Source organism: Rhinolophus sinicus, chromosome 9, assembly GCF_057876585.1.
Source record: "Rhinolophus sinicus isolate RSI-liver-muscle chromosome 9, RSI-T2T, whole genome shotgun sequence".
Lineage (NCBI taxonomy): Eukaryota > Metazoa > Chordata > Mammalia > Chiroptera > Rhinolophidae > Rhinolophus > Rhinolophus sinicus.
The window spans coordinates 21,390,623-21,415,353 of record NC_142509.1 but is presented as its reverse complement, the minus strand read 5'-3'; the positions used below and the strand labels follow the sequence as shown (position 1 = coordinate 21,415,353).

Below are 24,731 nucleotides of genomic sequence, written 5' to 3'. Positions count from 1 at the left end.
ATCCACACCCAGGTTGAAATTGTTTGCCATCTCCCACAGCTTTGTTCATTTTTGCAATATTTGCGCTATGATGTTATAATGACTATAACATCACTAGGCAATAGGTATTTTTCAGATCCATTATAATTTTATGGGACCACCATCGTATATGCACCATCGACCGAAATGTCGTCATGCGGTGTATGACTCTATTTATCTATATCAAGAGCTTGACTTGTGATAAGTCAGGCACAGAAACAGATTATCTTGAAAGAATGAGTGCCATAAAATGAGTGCAATAAAAAGCTTATTTGGAAATGATTAGAGGTGGTTTAAGGTCTTAACATCTTCACAAGTAGAGCTGGAAGGGAGCTTAGTTAGAATGATTTTTTCCAACTCTCTTATCGCACACAGGAGAAACTATTTCAAATTCGGAGAGGTTAAGCCACCTGGCCAAGGTCACACAACACCACCAGTTAACTCTTATACATTGATTCTCCTGTGGGGCCCAGCAGATAAGGAATCTTTGTCCTCTCTCCTTGCATAGAGTTTTTTAGGTTACTTCCCTAGTCCTGAAAAATAACCCTGCTACTCATGGCTTTGTGTCTCAAATGATTAAATCCAGTTCCTTAACTTGTTTTGTCTCCCGGAGGCTCCCAGCTTTCCGGTTGGTTAAGAAAACTAGCCTGCTTGGTTCCAGCACAGCCAGCCCCACCCCTCTGGGCGGAGGACAACAGCTGACTAAAGCAGTCTCCCTCATGTGACCACTGTAACTCCCGCTTCCACTCCCTGTCCCAGGCCAGGATTGGCACTTCAAGGGGCTCCTTCTGTGAGGGGCAACAGGTAGGCACCCCAGCACTGCCTGTGCCCCGCTGGAACAGCTATGAAGATACCAGACAGGCGCAGTCAGACAGACTTGGGCAGAGCTGGTGGCCGGCTCTTTAGGCCGTGGGGCGGAATGTGGCTGACCTTGAGATTTCTCACACTACCCCTATGTGCCCTCCCCTTCCCCTTGCGCCCCCCCACCAGGAAAGCTGCTCTGCCCTTCCTTCCTTCCTCTGTTCTTTGGCCTTCCTTTCCCCTCAGCTACAGACGGTTTCCCCCTGTTCTCTCTGCTGACTTAGCAGTGTGCTGCCAGGCGTGGAGAGATTAATCAGTGACAGAAAGCTGCCACTTTCGGATCAGTGACATCTGTGGTCAGGAGAGCCTCTGCAAGGCGAACCCTAGGAGTCTGTCCATCTTCCCACCTGCTGCTCACCCTCCTGCTGCTGCCATGGGGCACCTTGGGACCCTCCTCTTCCTGCTGGGGGCCCTGGGGGCTCTCGCTGACATCTGCAGTAAGTAACCATAGCTACCCTGTGCCTCTTTCTTCCCGGGTCCTTAGGAGGGAGGGCCATCTTTTCCAAGCCCCTCATTATATAGCTGGGGAAACTGAGGCTCTGGTGTGGGGGGAGGTACAACTTATCTGCCCCGATGGGCTCCCACAGCAGTTTGGGGTTAGCTGGAACTCAGTGTTTAAGCACGTTGTATGACTGACTCCCCGCCAGACACGACTGCCTCCACTAATTCAGTCATTTGTTCACTTATTCATTCAACGCACATTGATTGAGACATCTCTGTGACAGGTGCAGTGTTAAGCTTTGGGGAAAGAGCAAAGAGCAAGACAGATCCAGTCCCTGCCCTCCTAGAGTTTCCGTTCTAGTGAAGGAGACAGACAAAGGAAGTCAAGGGGCAAATCGGTGCTGTGTTTGGGGGCTGTGGTGTGTGTCACAGGAAGCTAAGCAGGCCCAAAGTCCACTGATTCAGGGAGAGAGAATGGGGAAGGATTTCCAAGGACCAGAGGATGACAGGGGAACTGAAATGTGAAGAAGGGAAAGGAACTGGCAAGAAAAGGGGGGAAAGCTTCCAAGGTAGAGGGAAGTAAGTGTGGAGACCCTGGTGGGGAGATGAGCCCCAGAGGGTAGGAGGGGCCATGGTGAGATATTTGCATTATACGAGTATTCTTTGCTCAGGCTCTGTGTCCCAGCGCTGGCCGGCCCCCAGGCCTCTCAGGCAGGACCTGTCTGCGATCTGAGTGCACAGGCTTGGTGTGCCTGGGCATAGGGGCCAGGCAGGAAGCGGAAGCCAGGAAGGGAAGCCTCTGAAGCCGGGGCCCACCCACCTCTTTTCTCCCCTCCTATGCTCTTCCAAGGGCGTTATGCTCTGCAATATGCTTTCACCACCAGGGTCTCTTACGATCCTTGGAGAAACTGAGAGGCAGGTTCAGTCATGTTTAGATGATAGATGAAGCAGTCAAGGGTCAGAGGGGCCAGGTGACCGGCCCAAGGCGCTCCAGCTTTGCAGGGCTTTGCCAGACTCAGTGCTCAGAAGTCCAGGACAAGGTCTCTGGTACCAGGAGCCTTCGGCCTGTGTTCCACAAGTGCAACCAGACCCCGCAGCCCTTGGCTCTTGGTTCCAGTCTAGACAGTTTCCAGGGGAGACCTGGGACTTGGTCCTCAACCTCACTGGTCGTGAACATTTCGACGGTTGGCCCGTAGGCCTGACCCCATATGAGTCCCCTCCCTGTGGGGCTTGGAGAGCCCTGGACTGGTGCAGCTCACTGCTGCTGAGCCACTTAATCTCTCCCAGCCTCATTCCCTCACCTGCAAAGTAAGCTACGAATGCTCCCTGGCCTCCCTCCTTTGTGTGGTGCCAGGATCCCACACACTGGCTTTACCAGCTTAACGCTGTGAAATTGACAGGCATGCTGCACCAATGCTCATGCAAGGGGGGCTCCTGTGCTTTGGAAAGTCAATGCCAGTCAGGCCTCAGCTGGCAGAGCTGGGCGGCCTTGTGAGCAGGAGGCCCTGGTGGGGAGTGAGCTCATCCAGGGGCACTTTTATTACCCTGTGTGAATCTGCCTGGTTTCCTTCCTTCTAAGGAGGCTGTTTACAGCTCCTGCTCCTCTTCTTATCACTTCTAACCCCAGGGATGACTCACCTGCTGGCGGTCTGAGCCCAGGGTGGGGGCAGGGACTCCCTCACCAGTTTGAAGAAAAGGGAACGGGAAAGAGAAGTGCAGAGGGAGAGATATCCAGAGAGATAGGCTGAGCCTTGGAGAGACTGAGAGAGAGAGATCCTGAGAAAGACAGAGGGCGAGAAAAGCAACTCCTCCTTACCTCCCCCCATCCTATTCCCCCTACCCTCCTGCTGTCATAGCAACAGATATCTGAGACATGGGGGAAAACAGACATCAAACCATCAGAGATGGGACTTTGTGAGAGGAACCCTGGCCCTTGGGCCAAGAGGTCCAGGAGGCACTCTGCCTTTGCTCAGTCCCCTGGGAGGGGCAGCCTGTGCAGTATCCTGGGACAGGGCACAGAAGAGACAGCTAGAGCCCTGCAGTGACCTGGAGGCAGTAAATGGGGAAAAGTCCAAAGTCACTGCAAGGCCACCTACTCAGCTCAGGTCTCTTCCCTAAGGAAGAAGGTGAACGGAGGTCAGAGGGCGCTGGGAAATATCCCTGAGGCTTCTGCTTCCTGGATACTTCAGGTATTCCCATATTTTAGTGACACAGTTTCAGATGAATCCCAAAGCACACAGATGAATGGTTGAAAAAATAATAGCTTTGTCACGATTCACCTCACAATCTCAGGTCCTCTTCTCCTAAACAGAGGTGGCAGGAAAAGGTTATTTTGAGATCTGCGCATAGGAAGTTCACCAGGCAGCCCCAGGTAACCAGTGGGCAGTGGACAGTACATTAAAATTGGATGTGTAACATGTTCCATGTGTGGGTTGAAGCTTTTGTAATGAGTAGAGCAACTGTTCAGCAGAGCGTCAAAGAGCACGGGCTTTGCAGGCAGGCCCATCGGTGGCTCAGCAGCCTCACATAAGACGTGACATGACTTTGAACTTCTGCTTCCTCTTTTGTGCAAAGCAATGATGACAGTGCCTAGCTGTGTGATGGGGCTGGCATGAGGACCCAGTAGGTCTGGTGGTGCCCAGGACACACCGTGCGGCTTGGCATTTTGTCTCTGTGTTACTCCTAATAGGCAGAGTTTTTGCCTGGCACCAGCTTCGTGAGCCCTGGGCCCATGACCCCTCCCTGACCCTCTCCAACTGCTCTTTTGAGATACCTACTTTCGCCCCTTTACCCTCTGCCTTTCATTACAGCCATATTTTCCCATATGAGTAGGGTGTGTGGTGAGTCCTATTCCCAGGAGAAGGCCCTGGTAAGGTAAAAGCAATTCCTTGCTGGTGGCCTGGCCCTGAGACCTCACTTGGCCTGTTCTCTTTTCTAAGACATACCAGAGGTGGACAGCACGCTGGTGCAGACACTGGGCCAACACCTCTTGCCCGGGATGGACCAGCTCTCCCTGGAGCACCTGAACCCCAGTCTCTACGTGGGCCTGCGCCTCTCCAGCCTAGAGGCTGGAACCAAAGAGGACCTCTACCTGCACAGCCTCAAGCTCAGTTACCAGCAGAGCCTCCTGGGGTATTGCCACTCTCTTCTCCTTTTCCCATGTCTTGCTCCACATCCTAAGAGACAGGAGACCTGTGTTCTGGTTTGTGCCTGTCATTGCCTGGTTGGGAGACTTTAGGAAAGTTTCATCTCCTCTAGGTCTTTCTCCATCTGCAGAATGGAGTTGGTCTGACTAGAATGGAAATGCTAATACAGGGCCCTTCTACAAGCCCCCATACCTGAGGCAGACATCACTAATCCATGACCACACTCTTCCATTCTGAGCCCAGAGGCAGCATCTGTCTGTGCTCCCCTCCCATGCCTGAAGCAGACATCACTAATCCATGCCTGTGCCCTTTCTAGGTGATTAAGAGATGGGGGGCTCTTCTGAGCTCCAGTGTGGGAATTTGAATTAGAGATAAAAGATCAGGAGTACCATAGAGCATCTCTTGCTTGGACTCCCTCTTGAGAAGTGTACGCAGGGCAGGGAGAGGAAAGAAAAGGGAGAGTGCATGGGTGAAGCATGACCAAAATAGTAGGGCAAGCACAGGGCATTTGGACAGGAGAACCCTCAGAGTTTGTCCTTGAGTTTAATTTTTCATCTTTATAAAATATGTGTGGCACACACCTCACAACTTACATAGCTGACTACTTCTGCTTTGGGGGAAGTTCTAGCACATTTTCCAACTGCTAGGATTTTTTGCCACTTTGTGACGTTGGTGGGGGTCACCCCTAGCCAGGCTTACCTGGGTGCTACTTTCTCCTGGAAGTGTTGTTAACTGGCTTTGTCCCTAGGTCTGCCTCCAGTGATGACAACAGCGACATCCAGGCCAAGCCCTCCATGGGCCAGCTGGCCCTCTACCTGCTCGCTCTCAGGTCCAACTGTGAGTTTGTTGGCGGCCGCAAGGGGGACAGGCTGGTCTCACAGTTGAAGAGGTTCCTGGAGGATGAGAAGAGGGCAATTGGTAAGAAGAGGCTGTCTGCCAGGGGTGGAGAGGGCTCATCAGAACTTTGGGTTTTCTCCCCAGCTCTCTTTCCTGCCCTCCATTCTGCCTATCTCACTATCCACCTAGAGGCTCGGGCCTGCCCCAGTAGCCATCCTTGAGCAAGCCTTTTCTGCACCCCACGTGCACTGCATCAGCAAGTTTTGCTGCTCAGCCACCAAGATTGACCTAACTATCCACCTCTGGGACAATGGCACAGCCTTCTTACGACTTATTCCTCAGCCTCTCTCGGCTAACTTTCTTCCCTCCTAACTCGACCCAGCACACACAAAGCAAGCGTTTTGAATATAAGTCTGATCTTTTAGCATTGCGTAAACCCTGCAGGGGCTGCTCACTGCTGTGTTAACAGCTCTCAGGCCTAGCCTGTCTGCACTTTTCTCCTTTCCAGTTCTGCCCACCCACTGTCTGGCTTACCATACTCACCTGCCCCTCAGTGGGCTCCAGCCACAATGGCATTCTCTTAGCTTGCAAACCAGGGTCTCCTTATATAGTCCCTCTATCTGGAAGGTTTCCTTCCCTTTCGAGTTGTTTCCTGTCCCATCTCCCCAGCATCACTGCCTTAGAGACGCCTGTCCTGATGCCCTAGCTACTCAAAGTCCTCTGTTATATGGCCCCACAGACCTCGGTCCACGTTTCAGTTCTAATCGTACTCTCATGAGTGTGGGTTGTGTTATTGTCGGAGGCCCTGGCTGCACTGTGCCTGGCCTGTTGTCACTGTTTCATTAACTCCAAGCACAGCAACTGACACTTAGTAGAACCTCAGCAAGTATGGGTTGAGGGCAAAAGGATCTCATGACCCAAAGGAGGGTGTTGGAAAATATCAGCTGTGGGGATCTATGTATTAATGGGGCAGGTGGCTGGGAGGGGGCAGAGAGGCCACCCCTCGGGCCTGGCATGACACCCCCGCCCCTCCGTTTTCTGCCTCTCAGGGGACCATCACAAGGGCCACCCCCACACCAGCTACTACCAGTACGGCCTGAGCATCCTGGCCCTGTGTGTCCACCAGAAGCGGGTCCATGACAGCGTGGTAGGCAAACTCCTATATGCCGTGGAACACGACCACCATCCCCACCAGGGCCACCTCTCTGTGGGTGAGTGGGCCAGACCTTGCAAGGCCAGGCTGGCAGTCCTCCAGCCCCAGCCCCAACTGAAGGCCCGTGCTCACCTTTCCTTGGGCCCCCTCCTTATCAAGTCTATTAGGAGCAAAATGGTGAGGGCTTGTGTGGAGTGTGGTAGCTGTGAGCCAGCGCTGAAGCTGGACTGAGATTCCGAAACCCAGCTCCATGGCACATGCGCATTGTAGGATGCCTGGACAAGTCAGCTGGCCTTTCCGATTCAGCTTCTCCTGTAAAATAACCTTCTAGCAGCATCTTGATAAATGATGCCTTGGAAATAAAAGGCTTAGCACAGTGCCTGGCATGGAGAAAGTTCTGGATATATAGCTATGATCTTATTGTACGAGCTGGGAAGCCTGAGACCTGGTCCTGGATCTGCTTCCTCACTGTGTGACCTTGGGCCTCCAGTGCCCTTTCTTGTCATTGTGATTCAAGGTCTCTTCTGGGCCTGGTTCTGTGAGTGAGTGTGTGTGCCTCGCATAGGGTGGGATAGGATGGAGTAAGGGGGATGGGGAGGTGGCCAGAGAGAAGAGGGCGGCAGGGCCCCTGCCATCAGGGGGTTTGTTCTGCTTCAGAAACTTGTAGAAAAACCATGTGGACACATTAAATCACCTTGGGGCAGGGGGAGTCTTTAAACCCAAGCAGCATCCTGGACCTGCTTGGGGTCCAAATCAGACCATCTAGGGGTGAATCCAGGCATCGATTCATCTAAAACTTGCCTAGTGATTCCAACGTGCCGGCAGGTTTTGGCATGAGCGGTGTGGGATAAAGTCCTGTTGGGCCTCCCTTCTCCAGTCTCTCTCCCAACCTCTAACCTGTAAACAGTAGACAGGAATAGGGTGACCAACCATCCCAGTTTGCCTGGGACTAGGGGGTTTCCCAGGACACTGGACTTACGGTGCCCAAACTGGGGAAGTCCTGAGCAAACCGGGCAGGGTTGGTCCCCGTGGCTAGAGGAAACTTTCTAAAATGCTGATCTGACCATGTTGACCCCCCTTCTGCAACCCTCCTGTGGCCGCCCATCGCCCCTAGGCCCTGCCTGGGCTGACCGCAATTGGCTCTGTCCCCTGCAGACACGATGGCCATGGCAGGCTTGGCCTTCACCTGCCTGAAGCGCTCCCACTTCAACCCTGATCAGAGGAACCGGATGACTCTGGCCATCAGGAAAGTGCAAGAGAAGATCCTGAAGGCCCAGACTCCAGAGGGCCACTTTGGGAATGTCTACAGCACCCCTCTGGCACTACAGGTGGCTGGTCCACCCTGGTGGCTGGTGGGGGTGGGCTGGTCAGGGACTGGCGGACCTGGTTTCTCCCCATTGGCTGACCCACCTCCTCTTTCTCTACCTCAATCTGTCACCAGTTTTTGGTGACCTCCCATATGCCTGGTGTGGAGCTGGGCATAGCATGCCTCAAAGCAACAACTGCTCTGTTGGCCAGCCTGCAGGATGAGGCCGTCCAGAACGTTCTCATGATTTCCCAGCTGCTGCCTGTCCTGAACCAAAGGAGCTATGTGGATCTCATCTCCCCAGACTGCCTGGCACCAAGAGGTAGCCAAGCCTTTCACGGAAGCCTGGCTGTTTTTAATCTGCAGGGCACTCACTGAGGTCTGCACGGCCCAGTGAGGGGTGGTTGTTTGGTCCTGATTTACTGAGTCAACAGGGGTTGGTGGGTGTATGTGTGACACACTGACAGCTAAGATGTGGTCACAGCTTCTAGAAGCTCACACTGTGGGGAGGGAGAGCTGTGGGTGGGCAGGAATCTCCAGTCCCTTCTGTGAGAACCTAGTATAGAAATGTTTGGATAGACGGATGGATGGATGGATGGATGGATGGATGGATGGATGGATGGATGGATGGATGGATGGATGGGGATCCATTTTGCTTAGCTCTTATACATCATAATGAGTCCCAATGAGCAGCTTGAATTAGGGCTTCCTCTGGGAGAGGGACTTGACTTGGTGAGAGGCATTTGCTGGTAGCAAAGAGAGAAGGAAGGCAGAGCACAGAAGAGGCAGCAAGAAAAAAGGCACAGAGGTGTAAAGACTAGAATTTGGGAGAAAGTTCACGCTAAAGAGTAGAGTTGGAGAAAATGAGCTGGAGTGGCAGGCAGAGAATGAAAAGGAGAGGAGGTCCTCAGAGGGAAAGGGGAGTGACATGAGCAAATGTATATTCTAGAAAGAGCCCTCGTGGATGCTATGTAGCAGATAAGTGGGAGGCAGGGAAACCAATGAGGGGCTTGACCTGGGCGGCCACAGATGTGGGGACTGAGGTTACGGGCAGGTTAGGAGGGCAGCCAGGTTTTGGCTGTGTAGGCAATGACTGTTGAGTGAGATGGGACCTTAGGGAAGGAGGAGTTCACAGTGGTCCACAGTGTCTTTAAGGGAAGAAAGAACTAACACCCAGCCCAGCCCTCACACCAGCTGCCCCTTTTTCTCTCCCTGGCAGTTATGTTGGAACCAGCTGTGGAGACCACTTCACAGAGCCAAGTCCCAGAAGTCATTCATGTCATGTTGACAGTCCCCAGTGTCTGGCCACCATATACGCACTCCATCTCTGTCCCTGCCGGGTCCTCTTTGGAAGATGTCCTAAAGAAGGCGCAGGAGCTCGGAGGATTCATGTGAGACCTTCACTTCCCAGCCCTCACCCTACCGACTCCACATCTCTGAAATGGGATCATGCCTAAATAAGTCGGGAAGGATGCTCATGTTGCCAATGGGGAATCTGGTCCAAAAAAGACGAGTGCCTTCCACCACGTCACCTGGACCCCAGAATTCTTGTCCAGAAATATATGCCTCAGTTTGAGAGGGCTCCAATTTCTGTCCCCAACTGGATTTCCCAGAGGATGCAGCCAGGGATGGCCCACAGCTGGTGCCTTGGGGTCATCTGAGCCCAGGGAATTTCGGGCTAGAGATATGCAAAGACCCACCCCTTGAAAGGACAAACATTCTCCTAGAGCCCAGGTTAACTTACTTCTGTTTTAATGACTTAGATGTGTACTAATATATTTACTCTTAAAAGTCCTTTCTGGCTCAAGACAGCTATAAATCCTAAACAACTTTGCAAATTAAATACAAAGAACACTAAAGCCGATACATCCAAATAAGGACTATCGGCCAGGTGCAGGGTGAGCCAGATGCGCTCAGCAATCCCTTAGATTGAGCTGCCGTCAAACCTGAGTTTGTACAGGCAGCTGTGGCTTTGTCGGCTCGTCCCTGGCCCCGAACACTCCATTCACTGCTAAGCCACGGTTCTCTTCCCGGGAGCCTGCAGTGCATACAGCTGTACTGCTGGGGCCAACATAGTCCAGACAGCCACACACGCTGAGACCCTTGGCAGGTCTTAGTCTGGCAGATTACCCAGAACCTGCTGGCATTCGTGTTTGGATATCGTCATCAAAATGAAAAAGATAGAACTTAACATTTTTGTTCAGGACTCCAGGACCTCTGAGAAGACATCAGGGGCACCAGTCTGAGAAATAATTCTCTTGTTAGTAGGGGTGGATGCCTGACGGGGTTGAGGGGCCAGGCAGGAAGGCCATGTTCAAGGCACGGGAATGCATAGCAGAGAAAGCTGGACTGCAGAAAGGGAGAGATGGAGACAGAGAGACAGACAGAAAGAGAGAAGAGAGAAAAACAGAGACAGACAGACAGACAGACAGACAGGCAGGACTCAGAGAGAAGTAGACAGCACTCAGAGAGAAGTGCTGCGCGCAGCCATGTGGCCCCACAGAGTTAGGGAATGACTGGAGAAAGGGGGCTGCTCCATGACACCCCCTAAAACAATACTTTCCCTTTGCCTAAATCACCCTGAATGGGTTTCTGTTTCTTCAAACTATAAAAACCCACCTTCTTTAAAACCAAAACCATTGATAAGCCTTTTGGAGAGAGAAGGGACATGACCCATGGAGGTTTAAGAGGACGCTTTTGCTGTGGCATCCAGATGGGTTGGAGAAATGCAAAGTTGGAGTCAAGGAGCTCAGGAAGGGAGGGGTGAGTAAGGAGATTTTGGTTGCAAGGGCCAGAAATATAACTCCAGTGCTCTCTGGTAATGAGGAGCGTGGTGTATACAGAGTCAAATAGTAAACTGAACAGCCACAAGAAGGGATTGACATTGAGCCACAGAAACTTCCAGAACCAGAGACCCAATGCCACCACCAGGGTCTCTGTCTCTGTCCCCCATATTCCAGCTTCTCTCTGCAGACTGGTTTCACCCTCTCTCCCTGGACATTTTATGTGTGATGTTGGCAACTTCTGATTCTCACCCCTACAACATCAGCCCTCATAGAGGGCCCAGTTGCTGGGTTGAACACATAGGTGCCCCTTCATGCAGGCCATGGTCATGGTCAGCACAGAAGGGATGAAGTCCCCTGAAAGGGCAGTGTCAGTGAGCCTGGAGAGGAGGGGTGGAGGTGAGACCCAGGGTGAGGTGGTTCAGGAAGGGTTTGTCTAGTGCTCGCCCTGAGGATATGTGGGTGAGCTCCAATTCTACCCTTGGGTGGATGGGAGTAAAAGGCACCTCTTCTCCCTCTTCACCTGTCCCTTTGGTAGGTATGGAACACAGGCCACCTTGTCTGGCCCTTACCTGACCTCCGTGATGGGGAAAGAAGTCGGGGAACGTGAGTTCTGGCAGCTCATTCGAGCCCCTGACACCCCGCTGCAACAAGGTGAGTCTCGTGGCTGGAACACACCTCTGGATGTGTTCCCTACCCCAGCCCTATCCTAGCAAGGAGGAGTCATCAACGCGCCCCAGCTTTCCCCGGAACCTTCCTGGGCCTCAGCCTAGGACAATCATTGATGCTCAAGGTTGCACAGTTTACTTAACTGAATTCTTAAGTAATTTTATGTACATTATTATGACAATGCTAGGAAATCAGATAGGCAAAAAAGAAGGCAATTCAAATCATAATTTGCTACCGAGGAATAACTTCTTTTAACTTTTGATGTATTTTCTTCCAGATAAGTTTTAAATATCTAAGTTTGTTGTTTCATAAAAAATGAAGCCATGCTTTATAGCAAATGCTGGCTGATAGAAATAAAATGGGAGCCACACGTGTAATGCTAAATTTTCTAGTTGATGAAACTAATATTAATAATACATCTTTTTTAACCAGTATATTCTAAATAGTATCACTCCAAGATGTAATCAATTAAAATTATTAATGACATATTTGGCTTTTTTTTTTTTTTTTTTGTATTAAGATTTCAAGTGTTTAGTAGCCAGGTATCGCTAGTGGATGGCATATTGGACAGTACAGGTCTATATACTGTTTTGCAACTTATTTTTTTGTTCTAAATATATTATAGGCATCTTTCTATGTCAGTGTATGTAGATCTTCCCCTTTCTTTGTAATGGCCACACAGAATATGTTATCTACCAGGAAGTTTTGAGCTGCAAGTAACAGGAAATGCAACGCAAATCAGCGTCCACAATACAACATTGGTTGGCTCCTGTGACAAGTCCAGAGGGAGTGAGGACTTCAGGGCTGGTATAACCTGGGCTGTAGGCTGTAGGAAGTACACCAGTACTTCCCCGGGATTCCATCCCCCTCTCTTGGTTGGCTTCCTCCTCCAGAGAGGTCTTTCTGTGTCTTCCCAGGGTTGCTCTCTTTTATGATTCAGGAAATTTGTCTGAATACCCAGCAAACTTCTCCTGGGGTCTTGAAGGTGGAATTGGGACACAGGTGTATTCCTGGACCTATTCCTGTTGCTAGGAGACAGCCACATTCTGTGACCACATTGTCTAGAGAGACATCACATGACTGGCTTAGGCCAATCCCACCGCTAGCCCACCCCCTGGGCTGGGTGCTGCTCTACAGAGCGTGGAGTGGGATGGCAGGCTGCAGCCTACTGGACCTCTAGGGTGTCTCCGGTTTTAAATCTTACACCCCAAGCTGTCATGAGCATCCTTGTGCATCAGTCTAGTCACCAGACAGACTCTTAAAGGTCCTCTGTCCCTGCTCCTACTACCTGGAACATGTACTGGGCATTTACCGTGTACTAGGCATTGGGCCAAGTGCTTTCGGAAGGTGGGAACTTTCTAAGGGAGCCCAATAAGAAGCATTGTCTTTCCCTGCCTGGCTTCTGAACAAATTGAGAAATAAAACAAAGGGGTAGCAGATGGAGACCCCTTTATCTATTACTGATAAAGGCGGATTAGAGGATAGAGCCGAGGGGGAAAGCCCGATGGACTCAGCCACGAGGCAGACGTAGGTGGCTGTGTCCTCCACCTCCCATCCTCTCTGCAGCCCCAGTCCAGCAGGAAGCCCATTCCCACGAGAAGAAGGAGGGCCCAGTTGGTGATATCTTTATTATCCTCATTTCAGAAATGGGCACGCCAGCACTCACAGAGGTTAAATAATTGCCCAAAGTCACACTGCTAATGGTACTCAAGGAAGAAAAGTGACCCACTTCAGTTGTCAGGGTCTCTGGTTCCTTTTGCCCCTTGTTGGTTATCCATACTGTCCTCTACTCCTTACCCTCTGTTGTCTCCCCACTGTACAATGAGCCTGTGGGCTTCAGGGAGCCTAGGTCACAGCTGAGTTCAGAGTCTCTGCAGTGGCTCTGGATAGTCCCCAGTTTCCCACCACCAAGCTCTGAAGGAATCTGACAGACCGTAGCCTCAGGGTGGGGGGGTCCAGAAGATAAGGTTGGGGGCTGAGACACTCTGCTCTGTTAATACCTCCTTCCCCTCTTAACCTGTTTCTGCAGGTATTGCTGACTACAGACCCCAGGACAGAGAAACCATCGAGCTGAGGCTGGTTATCTGGTAGCCTCCCGGCTCACCCACCCCAGCAGCTTCGCACATCCCTGTACTTCCACCCTCCCTCCAGACATCCTTGTAACAGGCACACGCCTGACCCTACTGCCACCTCATGTGCCCTTGGAGCAATGTTCCCAGATCACCCCAGCCACCACCCCTGCGAGGCTCCTAAGCCACCACCATCCAGGAGCAGGGAGCCAAGCACCTTCCCTGGGCGGCCTGTCTACCTGGGTCTGGCCCAGCCTGGCCCCACAGGTGTCCTGTGAAGACCATTCATAGTCTGAAGGGCATGATGCTTCTCAGACCCCTCAGCACAAGGAGAAGTCCACCGGCTGCTGACGTTGTGAGTACTGCCTGCTCTGGGATTGGGGTCCCGCAAGGAGACCTCTGCAGCCAGGGGCTGGGGCCCTGAGCCCAGCTCTCCAGTCAGCTGTTAGAGCGGCAGCCCCAGAGCTCACTGTGACATAGCAACTGGTGAGGGCTCTGCGGCTCTGCAGGGCTGCTCAAACCTACCTCCAAAATGATTAAAGTGTTGATTGTGCTCATGCCCCAGTGTCCTGATGCCTCATGCTAGCGAGTAAGTGCAGGGGCTGTGAGCAGAGAAAGGGGAGATACCTCCAGGCGGGGAGCAGGGAGGGTTAGTGAACGTTCTGGGTCCAGGAAACGTCCCTGGCAGTGGTGATGTTGATTACCGCTTAGGGCGCATGTACTTGCTGGACACTTGATGGCATAACTCTGAGGTGGTTGATATTTTCATTGTCATCTCTGCTCTACAGATAAGGAAACTGGTACTCAAAGAGGAAAAGTGACCCATTCCTGTGTCAAGCAGGGGACATGGCTTAGGAGAGAGACAGACCTGGCCTGGGGTGGCTTCCTGGCTCCTTCAGTGACTGTTAGGATTACATGGCAGAGACCAAATTTAGCTGGAGGCCCAGGAACCCAGAGCTTGGGCTCTCACTCCTGGCTTTTCCTTAATGCAGTCAGGGTACTACCCCAAGTCTCAGCAGCCAAGGTGCCAGGACCCTGCTTCTCAGTGGGAGGGCCCTGGACTCTGGGCTGCCCTCCGCGAACTGGGATTTAGGCCAGGGAGGCAACCTGCCTGCCCTACCCCTCTGAGGTTAGGAAGGAAGGCTGCCCTCGAAGGGGTCCTGACAGACAGCATGTGGAGTGATTCCCAAAGCTGCAGATTAAACGGATACTTCTCTCTAGAGCACCAGTTTCAAATATTTAGGGTCTGGGCAGGTAGGGGAAGTAGGTGATTGAGAAAATTCTTTTTTATTTTGAAATAAGCATCAAAGTATCAGAAAGCCCACTGAAAAAGTGGCCTCTGTTTCTAAGGTGAATTGTCTGTGCCCAGAACCCAGAGTGTTTGTTCACTGGTCATTCCTTAATCACAGCCAGGGGCACTTCCGGGAGGATTCAGGACCTGCCCTGTGTTGCAGAAGGGTAGAGAATCAGAGAGGTCTTGGCTTGCCTCAGGTCACATAGCCTAGAGGTAGCAGAGCCCAGATCCTCATCCCTTGACTCCATCCTTTGCCACTTGTCACTACACCACCCTGCCGTCTCCTCACCCCTTGAGACACCAAGTGAGAAAGCCACGAGCCCCTCCCACACAGGGGAGGCGGGCTGTGGCAGGTCTCAGGCCAGGTTAGAGAGAGGGTAGATGGTAACTGCAGTGGATGTCCCTGCTGTGGGCTTTCAGGAGTCCATGAGCTCGGTGTGATCCACCCTCCAGAGGGACTGTCTTAGTCGGGGTATGTTTGGCTCTGAGAAACAGGAAGCTACTGAATATTGCTCAAATCAAAAGATATTTGCTGAAAAGACCCAGCCCACCAACTCAGGGGCAACCAAGGGCGGTGGAGAAATGGAAGTTGGGACTTAGGGCTCCGTTGCTTCCACCATCCTCAGGCCTTCTCTGAGTCCCCCTGGCAGCTTTCTCCAAGTACGAGCCCAGCAGTGACTCTGCCACCTTTCAGTTCAAATCCCTAGCTCTTTCTTATTTTGTTAGCCTATATCCCAAAGCCTGGAGAGAGGTCTGACTGGCACAGCCAACCAGTGGACACTGGGTCAGGTGTCTAGTCTGACACAATTGATTGGGACCCTGAGAATGGGTGTGGGTGAGAGGACAGTCACGTCTGGTGCAGACCCCCACAGTAAGTGTCTGCTAAACAGAGATCCTCCCTGGGGACTGAGGTCTAGGATTGTGTCTAGTCGTTTTGATCTGAACGGCTCCAGACAGGCCACTTCCCCTCTCAGCCTATTTCCTAAGTCATAGCTCTCCGATGGCACCTTGGCTCACACAGTATGTTCATGCCTATCCGCTCATCATAGAGCACAAATGAGGAAGCTGAGGCCCCAGCAGTGAAGTGATTTGTCTAGGGACAATGCAGCGACAAGAGGAGAGGCCCGTCCCACAGCCTCTATAGCCCAGTTGCTGGAAATGGGTTCTTCTCCCCTCCCGGTGCTTCCCAGAGTCTCTCCCCACGTCACCTGTTTCCACAGCAGCAGCCTGAGCCCCCAAAGGGCAGCACTCAGATCTGGGGCATTTGGGAGCCTGTGGGCAAGGGCAGGGTGCCCTGGGCTGCTCTGGGCTTTCAGGTGGACCTCAAAGAGTGAGTGGGAGCCCCCTACAGCCCTCTATGAAGCTGGATGCGCCGCCCACCCCACCCCCATTCTCCCACAAAGGAATAACCTGTGGGGAGCCCAGGTTAGAAAGTGAAGCTCTGGAGCCAGACCGACCTGGGCTGGCACAACAAACCTGGGCATGTTGATTCCTTCCTCTCACCGAGCTCTCCGTGGCATCCAGCTCCAGGAGTAACCGTGCAGACTGGTTAGAATGGAGAGCTCTCTGTCCCTGGCAGCCAGTGGTGTGATGTCTTTCTGCACCCTGGCCCTTCTGGACTCCCATGTAGGACCATCTGCTAGGTCACCTTGGGGTTCTGCCCTCAGCCTCCCTCCTGTCTCCTACCCACAGTGCACAGCTCTCTCCATCCTACCAACGCACCCAGGCCTCACCTTGGTTAACCCTTATTCCCCATTGCCCATCCCTCACCAGACAGGGCACGTGGGAGCAGCTTTGTGGCAGTCATGGAGGAGGTGTAGACAGAGTTTCACTGTCCACCACTCCCCGCCAGCAAAGCCCTGAGGAGGTCAGTGTGTTTATTATTTTTTAAACTTATAATTATTTTTTATTAAAGGAAACTTACTGGCAACTGACAGAATCCCAAAAAGAATATAACCTTTAGAGGGCCCTGATTCCTACTCTTCAAGAAATATGGGTGGAGGGGTATGTCCCCTTGGCTGGCTCAGTTTCCCTCCTACAACCCCTCCTAGAGAAAGCCTGTTTAAATGCCCCCACATTTTGGTCCTTGGCCTAGAAATCCTCTGACATACAGTTTGGACTATTCAGCAGTGATTTGCAGTCTCCAGCGGACGTCAGGATCACCAGAGGCAAATGTAAAAATGCAGATTCCTGAGCTCACCACGGAGCGTCTGAGTCAGTAGGTCTCCAGTGAGGCTGGGGCTTTTAAATCCACGTCCAAGGATTGTGATGGGGGTTGAGGGACACTTGCAGCCATTCCGCCATCTGACCACCAGAGGGCGCCTTAGACCCTTGCCGTCTTGTTTTTCTAGACAGGTTGCTGTCATCACAGACTAGGGGTTAGCGGTGACCAGTGGGCAGGAGCTCCCGCAGAGAAGGCAGCCCGACGTCAGGAAAGAGGCTGGTACTAAGCACCTGGCTGGGAGCTCAGAGAGGCCAGTGCTGGGCCTAGAATCTAGATCTGTTTGTCCTGCCTGGGGCATCCGTCTTTCAGATGGGAACACTGAGACCTAGGAAGAGGCAAGGGCTTAGTGGCAGCTGCTTTGCCTCCCAGACCACCCAAGTCATTTGTCCTGCCACGGCTGTGGGCAGAGGGTGCATCCCAGAAAGTCCAATTATGAGTCAGCTCTGAGTGCCCAGGGGATGGGGCAGGGAATGGATGCTGGCCAGCGGTACCCTGCTTCCGTAACTGTGGTGGCGTTAGTGATTCAGCTTCCCTCCGCCTGCCTTAGAGGTGCCCGCCCCGGGATGGAAGAGGGAGGAGGTGCTGGGACTAGGGAGGGGCAGTGGAGGGGCCTTAAGGGGCCCCGTGGTCCAACCCTTCTGGAAGCTGAGGTCCCACGGGATAACTGTGGCCAGAGACCGGGTGGTCCCGAGACCGGTCCTGGAGTGGAGGCCCCTTGGTGGGGGCTGGTCCTAGAAGGTGGAGTCTCCTGTGAAGCTGGAGTTTTATCGGGCTCCCTCAGAAAAATACCCGCGTCTCCCACCTTGTTTTGATCTCTATGGGGGACTCGCCTTGGCTCTGGGTGGGGTGGGGCCTGATCTCCCACCAGTGGGGGAAGGGGGACAAACAGGCTGACCATTTCAGCTGGGGGGTGTCAACTGATGGAGGGAACGTAAGGCCGATGGAGGAGGGTGGGCCAGCGGGTGGCGTGGAGGCGGGGCGAGACGTCCCTTGCGGCTCCGGGGGCGGGGCCTGGACAAGGGCGGGGCCGGGGGTTCAGCCCAACTTTCCGGGTGGGGCGCGGGCGGCGGTGGCGGAGGCGGGGCCAAGAGCAGAAGGACTCCCCCCGTGGCCCGGGCCGGGGCTGGAGCTGAGTGGGAGCTGCTGCCGGAGTCGCAGCCAGAGCCGCCGGGAGCCGGAGCTGGAGGGCAGGCCTTGCCGGAGCCGAGCCGAGCCGAGCTCACCGCCTGGCACCGGCCGGAACTAGGACCGGCGTGTCAGCCGCTGGGCCTGGTCACTGTGGGAAGCAGCGAGCCACAGCCATTGGGTACCACCCGGCTCGGGAGCCTGGATCGCCCCTGCCAGGCCTGGGCACAGCCTGAACACGCAGAACTGGGGATCTGGACCGAAGAGGCAAAAGAACGAAGATTCCATCTACGCATAGTGCGGGCACTAGGCGGGGAGAAGAGTGAAGGCTTCACCAGGCACGGGGCAGAGGAGCCCGGAGCTTACTAGGCCTGACTTGAGCACCAAAGAACCTGGCATCGCAACATCCACGACCTGCGCTCTGCCCTTCCTGAGCCGGGAACACAGCATAGCTCCTGGACCTCGGCTGGCACAGGCCTGGCACAAGAAGCAGTTTTCTCACCTGTCTGAGTGGAGGGCTGGGATCAGAGGAACCAGGATCTGGCTTGGCCCTAAGGGGGGCTCTCTGGTGGCCTAGAGCTGGCCACTGGGGAGCTGGCCTCCTGTCCCAGCCCCACTGGTACGGATGTGCCACTGTCCTCTGGAGCATCATGACGGCAGGATGACCTCTGCTGAGGCAGTGGCAGTGGCTAGAGGTGCTCGGGTGTCTGGATCCCCCGAGTGGCCCCCCACTATTCCCCAGGCCCTTGGACGGCCTGGCCGGGCCCGGGTGGCCATAGCAGCCCTGGTGTGGCTGCTGGCAGGAGCCAGCATGTCCAGCCTCAACAAATGGATTTTCACAGTGCATGGCTTTGGGCGGCCCCTGCTGCTCTCAGCACTACACATGCTGGCAGCAGCACTGGCATGCCACCGGGGGGCACGGCGCCCCATGCCCAGTGGTACCCGTCGTCAAGTGCTGCTGCTCAGCCTTACGTTTGGCACCTCGATGGCCTGTGGCAACGTGGGCCTGAGTGCTATGCCCCTGGACCTGGCACAGCTGGCCACCACTACCACGCCGCTGATCACGCTGGCCCTGTCGGCACTGCTGCTTGGCCGTCGCCACCACCCGCTACAGTTTGCCGCCATGGGCCCACTCTGCCTGGGGGCTGCCTGCAGCCTGGCCGGTGAGCTCCGGACACCTCCCGCTGGCTGTGGCTTCCTGCTGGCGGCCACCTGCCTCCGTGGTCTCAAGTCCGTTCAGCAGAGTAAGTGCCTGGGTCACTGGCCAAGGAGGTGGGGATCAGGGTGGGTATGTGGCCTGGATGGCCCTGTGAGGGCTATGGCATTTTACAGAAGAAGAAACTGAGTCCTCATGGTTTTGGAAGAAGCAGAAACTGAGGCTCAGAAAAGTTCAATAGCTCAGTGAGTTCCAGGCCCCAAACCTAGGCTCTAGAGGCCCAACTAATATTTAATAATAGTTGCCATTGATCTGTGTCCCATGTTTTGTCTCTTTATCTCGTTGGATCTCCAGACTGCCCTGATCAAGGAACTCACTGTATTGTCTGCATTTGACAGGTAGGGGCTTGCCCTGGGCCTTGTGGCCAGTGAGCGTGAAGTAAGATTTGAACCCAGGCAGTAAATTTCTATGCTGTCCAAGATGTGCCAGAAGGCTGTGGATGCAGAGGGAAGCCTGATAGTGGGGAAAACTGAGAGAGAAGGTGGGCAAAGACTTGAGCTGGGGTTTGGAAGGCCAGGGGTTTGGCTAAGTCTGGGACGGTTCATGTTTACTGGGAGCTGCAGTGTAACAGGTCCCATGCTGGGTGTTGACCTTGGGTAGTCATGGCAACCAACACCTTCACCCCCATTCTATAGATGATGGAACTGAGACCCGCAGAGGTACATTATTTGCCCAGGGTCACCTTACCTCTGATGAAAGGAGACAGAGGAACTCTGGGCAGAGGGTGGAGTAGATGCTCCAGGACTAGACTGCTAAATCACTCTGGGACAGGCAGAGTGGAGGCGGCTGCCTTTCTGCCTGTCCTGAGGGGATCTGAATCACAGACCCACCCTCTCTCTGCCTGAACCCAAAGGAGATGTGGGAGAGGCCAGGGCCCCCAGTCGGGGCAAGGAGGCATGGATTACAGCCACACATTTGCTCACATGCTGGGTGACCTTGGGCAGGTCCAGGTTTTACCTGAGCTTCAGTTTCCCCGTCTGTTCAGTGGAGGAGGGTTGGAGTTGAAAGAGTCCTAGGGGCCTCTTTCCCTTCCTTCCAGCTCTAAGATTCTGTGACCCAGGCCTGGGAGAAGGAAGGGGATACTCCAAGGGCACTGGGCTGGAGTTGGGAGTAGCCTGCAGCCGTGGAAGGCTGAAGTCAGAGTGTAGCCCTGCCCTGGCATCTTTAGAGCCAGGAACCAGAGGTCCTGTCCCTATCCTCCCAGGCCCTGTGGTAGGGATGAAGCCCAGTTCTATTTTTGCCCTCAGGTTATATGAGAGCTGGTGACTGAGCTCGGGCGTGAGTTCTGGGCCATGGGAAACCTGACCGCATGGGCACACCCACTCCCCACCCCAGCCTAGACAGGGTCACAAGGCTAGGAAGGCCCCAGCCTCACCATGCCTGCTAAGGCCCCGTGTTCCTCACCCAGAAGGAGCCCCAGCCTGCAGGATGGGCTGTGGCCGGCCAGGCCTCAGGCACACTGGCACGGAGTGGCAGGTGCCTGGCATCAGGCCATCTTGGCCTCTGCCAGCTCACTCCACCTCTCCTGTGTCAACTACGTGGCCCCTGAGGTGTGTTGGGTGCTCACTCCAGACTCCAGCAGCACCCTCTGCTTCCTGAATCAAGACTCTGAATGCCCTGTTTTACAGCCATTTGGTTACCTGTCTGCCTCCCACCAGACAGGAGCTCTGAGAGGCCATAGACTAGCTTGGGGCATCTCCGTGTTCCCAGCACCTGGCCTGCAGCCTGGCACAGGGCAGGTACGCCTTAAGTGGTGGATTTATTAAAGGCTCTGACAGCTGGCCGATTAGGCTATATGGCTCAGGGTGCTAAGGAGGGAACTTAGGAGGCTAGAGACCCCACCAACAGAGATGGGGTCTGGCAGAGATGGGGAGAAGCAGATTGGAGCCAAGGGGGTATCATGGGTTATGGACAAGAGGAGGTTTCTACTTCCTGAGGTTCCAGGAAAAGCACCAGGACCAGATTCAGACTAGAGTGTAAATGGCTCACACCAGATTCTATCTTGAGAGCAGACTCCATGGGAGCAGAGGATGAGAGTCCAGAAAGAGGAACACCCAGGCAGTCATAGGCAGGGCCAGCAGCCTTCTTCCTACGTGAGCCAGTTGCAGACACAGGGGGCTACAGTGGGGAGAGGAGTGATGCCAACCTCCCACTCACAGAAAGGCTGGGAAGTGGGGTGCCAGCTTGTTGAGCTTGTTCTCAGCTGTACTCGCCTGTGCGTACATCAGGGAACAGCCTGATCCGATCCCTGTCCTCTGAGCTCTCAGGCTGTTGGGAAGACACACTCAGAAACACATCGCAACAGCAGAAGAGAAGCTCTAGCGCCAAGCGGACAAAGGTGTGGTGAGAGCAGTTACTTCTAAGAGAAACCAGAGAAGGCTGCCTGGGGAGGAGGCACGCAGTGATGGTAATAACAGTAGTGTAATAATAGCAGCAAACACTGTGTACCCATGCTGTACCCAGCTCTTCCTACAGCCAGAGCAGGAAAGGGCATTCTGGGAGCGGGAAACAGGGTGGCAGCCAGCAGGAGCAGAGTGTGGGGGATCCAGACAGCTGCTGTAGTGTGCAGTTTCTGCTGGGTATCAGGCCCTGTGTGCGTGTGTGTGTGGGGGGATGTTGTCACTCTCCTCATGCTACACACAAGGAGACAAGGCCATGAGAGGGTGACTTGCCTCGTACCACACAGCTAGTAAAGGAGTAAGGATGGGAGAAGCCAGTAGCCAGCGGAACAGGGTCTAGAGAACGTTTGTCTGCATGTGGCAGAAGCTTGGGTATGTTCAGATGCCGAAACTAAAATGTCTGTGAAGAAGGAGAGGTTAAAATGGAAGGTTTTTTTTTTTTTGGGGGGGGGGTGACACTGGCAGAGGAGGGGTCACTGAGGAGGCAGGATGACAGGCTGGCATTTGGGGAGCCTCGGGTGGAGTGAGTCGCCGTTCTTTCCGTGGGCTGCAGGGAGGGGAGGTGGAGGGCAGGGTGGGGAGGTTAGGACCTTCCTGGCCTGGCAGCCTCAAAGAATTGACGTTCACCTAAAATCCTAAACACCCTCTAGTGATTGGATCTTTAATATGCAGGCCACAGGCAGCTCGTAACTGCTACATTCGGAGTGAATGAGCAGGAGGCATTCCAATTATCTGATCATTTCTAGAAATGCTGGAGCTGGAGGGACTGTTGCCTAGAGAACAAAGCCAAAACATCAGATTGACATCGAGAGAGAAGTAAGATTTTCTATTCTAAGCATAGCCTATGAGTAAGCTCCTCTGTGGCTCTTTGGAAAGTGTTTGTCAGAAAATGCACAGAGGCTCGGTGAGCCCCTAGATCGATTACTCATCTTTCTCCTCAAAAATTTGAACAAGGCCCCAAACAGTCATTGCTCTCTTGCAAATACTCCCATTCACCTGTGTCTGATTTTGCTGATGGGCACCATTTCCTTTGTGAACCAGCTGGGTGGTAATGTGCGTATGCGTCTGTACACACACACACACACACACACACACACACACACATGCATTCACACATATGCAAGGTGGTAGGATCCCCTCTTTCCTTGCAAAGCTAAAAGGTTTCCTTTTAGCCTGGATCTCAACAAGCCCCAGTGTTGGTAGCAAAAGATGCTGATTTAGTGAGTGAGAGCCAAGCACAATTTTTTGTTGTTTCCTTGTCATCGCAGTGGTCATAAGTGAATGAAACATGAGTGGACCCAACTTTTGACTCAAACAATTTATTATTTTAAAACTCCCTCTCTTTTTTTAAATGTGAAGGCCACATAGTTAGTAAATGACAGAGCTGGGACCTTCTGCTGGCCTGTCCCTGCTATGGTGGTGGGAGCTGCACTGTGGGTATGATAAGGCTGAGGCCAAGAAAGGTGGATTTAGGGCCTTTAACGGTAGCTCAGAACCTAGGATAGTTTTCTCCAGGGCCTGGGGAGCCCCTGAAGATTTTTTTGTTTGTTTTTGGTTTTTTTCTTTTGAGTCACATTTCATGTTTATTGATCATTTTGGTATCACAAGCACATTATTGTTTCCGCCTATCGAAGGCAGTTTGAAGTGAGTGATAACAGGCCTATTTATTTTATTTTATCTTTTTACATTTATTGTAAAGCACTTACCTCATAAGGGCTTTATGTACATTATCTATTTTGATCTTTATAAAACCCCTGTGTACTAGGTTTTATTACCACCCAACTTGGCAGGTGAGGGAACCGAGGCCTGGGTAAGTGCCAGGGCACAGCTAGTAAGGAGTGGATACCGATCACAATCCAGGAAGTCGGATTCCAGATTCTTGACGTTACAGAGCAGGTGCTACTAACTCTGCCAGAGGGGCAGGCTTCCTGGAGGATGGGCCTCGGAGGTCATGCTGGTTGGCTGAATGGGGGTTGTCTCCCACTGTGTGCTGATGGCTGCTTTCCTGGTTGCAGGTGCCCTGCTGCAAGAGGAGAGACTGGACGCGGTGACCCTGCTGTATGCCACCTCGCTGCCCAGCTTCTGCCTGCTGGCAGGCGCGGCCCTGGTGCTGGAGGCCGGTGTGGCACTGCCACCTGCGCCCACTGACTCCCGCCTCTGGGCCTGCATCCTGCTCAGCTGCCTCCTGTCTGTGCTCTACAACCTAGCCAGCTTCTCCCTGCTGGCCCTCACCTCTGCCCTCACCGTCCACGTCCTGGGCAACCTCACTGTTGTGGGCAACCTCGTCCTGTCCCGGCTCCTGTTTGGCAGTCACCTCAGTACCCTCAGCTATGTGGGCATTGCACTCACCCTTTCAGGAATGTTCCTTTACCACAACTGTGAGCTCGTGGCCTCCTGGGCCGCCCACCGGGGCTTCTGGAGGAAGGACCGGCCTGACAAGGGTCATTGAGACCTGGGAGAGTGCACGGGCTACCGAGGACAGCCCCAGCCTGAATCCAACCTTGGCCAGTGGCTGTGGGAAAAGTGGAGAGCAGGCAGCTGCTGGAAGCACGGGAGGGAGAGGTGCCTTTGGGAAGGGCCACCTTGGAGGCTGGAATGGGGCCTCCCGGAGAGACTCACCTGTCCCTGCCTGCTTCTCCTCATCACAGACCCCACTCACCACGGGATGGTGGGTCTAACCTGGCACAGTCACTGTGTAATTACACAGCCAGAGTAATTATTATTAATATCAACTACTACGCCGAAAATTGCTGGCCAAACTTTGAGAACCTCACCACGTTCTGATGACAACGGTGATGATTCTTGGTAGTTGTACAATCCTTCCTCCAGGAAGTGGGGGAGGCAGCTAGGGGGCCCAGGGAGGGGCTTCTTTGCTGCTGGGCTCCCCTGAAGAGGTGGGGTCATCTGTGCCAACTCCTGGCAGCTGCTGTGCCCTCACCCAATTTTGGGTCTTCCATCCTCAAATAAACTATTTTTGTTTGTATACCTGTGTCATTCCTCAGGGTTACAGCAAAGGAAATATAAGGAGAGTGATGGGCTCCCTGGCCACTAGCCACCCACAGAGAAACGCAGACATCTTCCCTTACCCACCATGTCCTGTCTAGGTTCCCAACCTAGTTCCGTTCTCTAATATCCCTCCACTGGCCAGGTGGCCGTTGCCCATCTGGATGGCAGCAGTGGCTTCCTCCCT

General features: G+C 53.5%; 2 protein-coding genes across 2 annotated transcripts; both read left to right on the top strand.

The window, feature by feature from the left end:
• The first annotated feature begins 693 nt into the window (after positions 1-693).
• On the top strand, positions 694-13,842 carry TCN2 (transcobalamin 2). Its single transcript, XM_019743133.3, has 10 exons — positions 694-822; positions 1,107-1,316; positions 4,260-4,452; positions 5,215-5,384; positions 6,353-6,514; positions 7,612-7,784; positions 7,898-8,084; positions 8,982-9,153; positions 11,084-11,199; positions 13,244-13,842. Exons 2-10 carry the CDS (start codon positions 1,253-1,255, stop codon positions 13,303-13,305), a joined length of 1,299 nt encoding a protein of 432 aa, XP_019598692.3. The 5' UTR covers positions 694-822; positions 1,107-1,252; the 3' UTR covers positions 13,306-13,842.
• Positions 13,843-17,926: 4,084 nt separating this feature from the next.
• SLC35E4 (solute carrier family 35 member E4) lies at positions 17,927-24,524 on the top strand. The gene is made up of 2 exons (XM_019743134.3): positions 17,927-19,170; positions 23,557-24,524. Exons 1-2 carry the CDS (start codon positions 18,552-18,554, stop codon positions 23,988-23,990), a joined length of 1,053 nt encoding a protein of 350 aa, XP_019598693.3. The 5' UTR covers positions 17,927-18,551; the 3' UTR covers positions 23,991-24,524.
• The last annotated feature ends 207 nt before the right edge of the window (positions 24,525-24,731 follow it).